The 2,704-nt window shown below is 61.8% G+C and overlaps 1 protein-coding gene across 1 annotated transcript in view; it reads left to right on the top strand.

Moving 5' to 3' along the window:
• Positions 1-2,704, top strand: part of LOC104083237 (UPF0378 protein KIAA0100-like) — a gene marked incomplete at both ends in the record, with an annotated part of 6,788 nt that overhangs the window by 634 nt on the left and 3,450 nt on the right. The window contains 9 exon segments of the mRNA XM_009586657.1: positions 49-211; positions 291-409; positions 776-836; positions 1,044-1,242; positions 1,405-1,528; positions 1,917-2,041; positions 2,127-2,194; positions 2,290-2,343; positions 2,346-2,449. Coding sequence (XP_009584952.1) covers positions 49-211; positions 291-409; positions 776-836; positions 1,044-1,242; positions 1,405-1,528; positions 1,917-2,041; positions 2,127-2,194; positions 2,290-2,343; positions 2,346-2,449 — 1,017 coding nt within the window.

Raw genomic sequence — 2,704 nt, 5'->3', positions numbered from 1 at the left:
TGCCATGTGCAAGCTCTTATAAGAGTTGGCCATGCTGTTCTTCTGCAGGCGCTACTTTGAGCTGTGTTTTGGTGAGGTGCGAATCCGAACGGATCTCCAGAAGGGCCCTGGGTTCCAGCCGTCCGTCCCGGAGACTCCCAGAGAAGCTGATGGAAATGAAAACAGAGCAGACCTGACTCTTAAACCCTCCCTGCTGAGGCTCCTTAGCCAGGTGAGACACTGGCTCCGTGAGAGGCTGTTGTGGGCTGCACTGCTGTCACACATCCCTCACAGTAGCACCTTCCCCCCAGCTCTTTTCCATCCACATGGACTCCATCAACATTATCGTTCTGCACATGGCCACCTCAGAGTCTCTTTGGCACATCCAGGCCAGCAAGACCCGTCTCCTCCTGAATGGCGATGGGAAGAGGTAACGCTGTGCTCGTGTCCTGCTCTGCTCCCCCAGCCCGGCCCCGGGTCCCAAGGGGCAGGGAGGCTCCTCCGACCCCAGCCAGGCTCCCTGGTGTCTCACCTCGGTCTGTCCCACTCGGCAGCATCCCATGTCACCTGTGATGTGACACATTAACCTCCTCCGAGGCTGGCCTGGTCCCTTTTCCCTTCATGGGAAGCTCGAGTTGTCTGTTCTCCAAATTATGAGTTGCCGTCCTGTGCTCTGCTTTTGGGAGGACTTGGAGCAGGGACTTGGGGTCCCTGTGTCCCACAGAAAAGGGAGGGCAGGGGCTCAGTTTGGAGACAGCAGAGCCTGCAGCCTCTGTCTGTTCTCTGCTCTCCCCAGCCTAACCTGCGAGGTGAGCCTGACAAAGGTGAACAGCAAAGTGCTCCGGAGCAGCCAGCTGGTGAGTGCTGGGGAAGGGAGAAATTCAACACTCCGGGCCTTGGCACTGGCTCTTCGGGACACCCCGAGGACCTGTTCCAGCCCATCCCCGAGGCTGGGCGATGCTGCTAGGGTCCTGCAACACTCTGGGCTCCGTGCTGTGCCCAGTGCTTCACCGGCAGGGAGTTGGGGGACTCCCTGTGCACTCCTTGGCCATGTCCCTGTACAGGATGACACCTGCCTGGTGGAGCTGGCCCTGGCGCTCTCCGTCTCACTGGAGATCAGCAGCAAACGGCGGTTGGTGGGTGTCAGGCTGCGTGTCCGGAGCCTGCAGGCAGAGCTGCATGAAGGGCTTTTCTGCAGCCCGCTGCTGCACCACGTCACTGCTGGGGCCCAGCGCGGCAGTGTGGGGGAACAGCCCAGCCCAGGTCAGGGATGGGGACAGGGACAAGCTCTGGGCAGGGCAGGGGCTGGCAGCCCCCATACTTGCACTGGAGCCAGAGGGGTTTGGCTGTGCCACCGCTCCTTCCCACTGCAGGGCATGGGGGTTTGGCAAGAGCCTTCCAATGACTCTGTGTGTCCCTCTCCAGGCCCGGGGAAGCCCCTGAAGTCCCTGTCCCTGCTGAGCAGGGACACACTGCAGCTCATCCCCAGGAGGGTGGAGGTGAAGCTGGAGAACACCAGCGTGGTGCTGTCTATGAACAGCCAGAAGAGGTAAAGAGGCAGGTGGAAGGGGAGGCTGTCCTAGCCCCTGTCAGCGCTGGGGACAGGGACCTGGGGACAACTGTGCCATTCCCTGTTCTTCCCCTGCTCTGCCAGACTGCAGAGAACGAGTCCTAGATCCCACCCCAGTGGGAAGGACTGAGCTTGGCCTGGGGCCAGGCTCTTGGGGAAGGAGGAAGGCACATGAGCTGGTTCTCCAGTAAGACAGCCTGATGGGATCCTCTGCTGATGGGATGAGAGCACTGGGCTGGGCTGCAGCTGGGCACTGGCTGGTATCTTTGTCCGTGCCAGCGTGCCGGTCAGCTGGGGGTGAGGGACGGGGAGATGAAGGACATGATGGTGCAGTTCCCTTCTGGCAGTGACTCCCTGCTTCTCATAGGCACCTCAACTGGAGCCTGAAGCTGCTGCAGTTTCTATATCAGCGTGAAGAGGAGCAGATCCCACTGCGCAACTTCACGCCCACCTCAGACCTGGACCAAATGAGTGTAGACCTCCAGCTGGAGGGCAAGTAGCCAGGAGGGCGCCTGTGGGACAGGGCTGCCGTCGCTGCCCTCCGCCACCCCTCACTTCTGCTCCTCTCTCTCCCCAGATGGCCTTCTCCTGTCCCAGAGCCGCCAGCGCATCGTGTGCCTCAACTCCCTGAAGACCAGCGTGCAGGTGAGTGAGCGCTGGGCACGGTCCTGTCCCCTGCGGGGGGGCTGGTTTGGCTCCTGGCACGAGCTTTTTGCCACCCTCACCTCTCCCTGCTCTAGGTCACAGCCATTGACCTCTCGGCTGCTGTGCTGGGCAATACCTGCATCGTCCCCTCATCGTCCACTCCCGCCACCAAGAGTTTTCGCACTGGCTGAGCCTGTTGGCACAGGAATACAGGTGCCAGGCGGTGCCTGTCCCCAGCCAAGGGCACAAGGGAAGGTAAACTCGGCCTCAGCGCAGCTGCTGGTATCGCAGCTTGTTTCCTCTTGCCTGCTGTGCTCTGGCAGGGTGCCCAGGCACCCAGTACCTTCTCTGCCCTGTGCACAGCCCCTGGGACGGGGAGGCTGGTACGGAGGGTGGCGGGCAGTTGGGGGGGTCCCTGCGGAGAGGGCGTCCCTCCGGGCCTGCCAGGCTCCGTGGCATGCAGCGCCCTAATAACAGCCCGTCCCTGCTTGTCCCATCCAGGCGCTATCC

This window comes from Fulmarus glacialis, unplaced genomic scaffold (genome assembly GCF_000690835.1).
Source record: "Fulmarus glacialis isolate BGI_N327 unplaced genomic scaffold, ASM69083v1 scaffold20470, whole genome shotgun sequence".
NCBI classification, from domain to species: Eukaryota; Metazoa; Chordata; class Aves; order Procellariiformes; family Procellariidae; genus Fulmarus; species Fulmarus glacialis.
The sequence above is the reverse complement of the archived record's forward strand: the minus strand, read 5'-3'. Positions and strand labels throughout refer to the sequence as shown.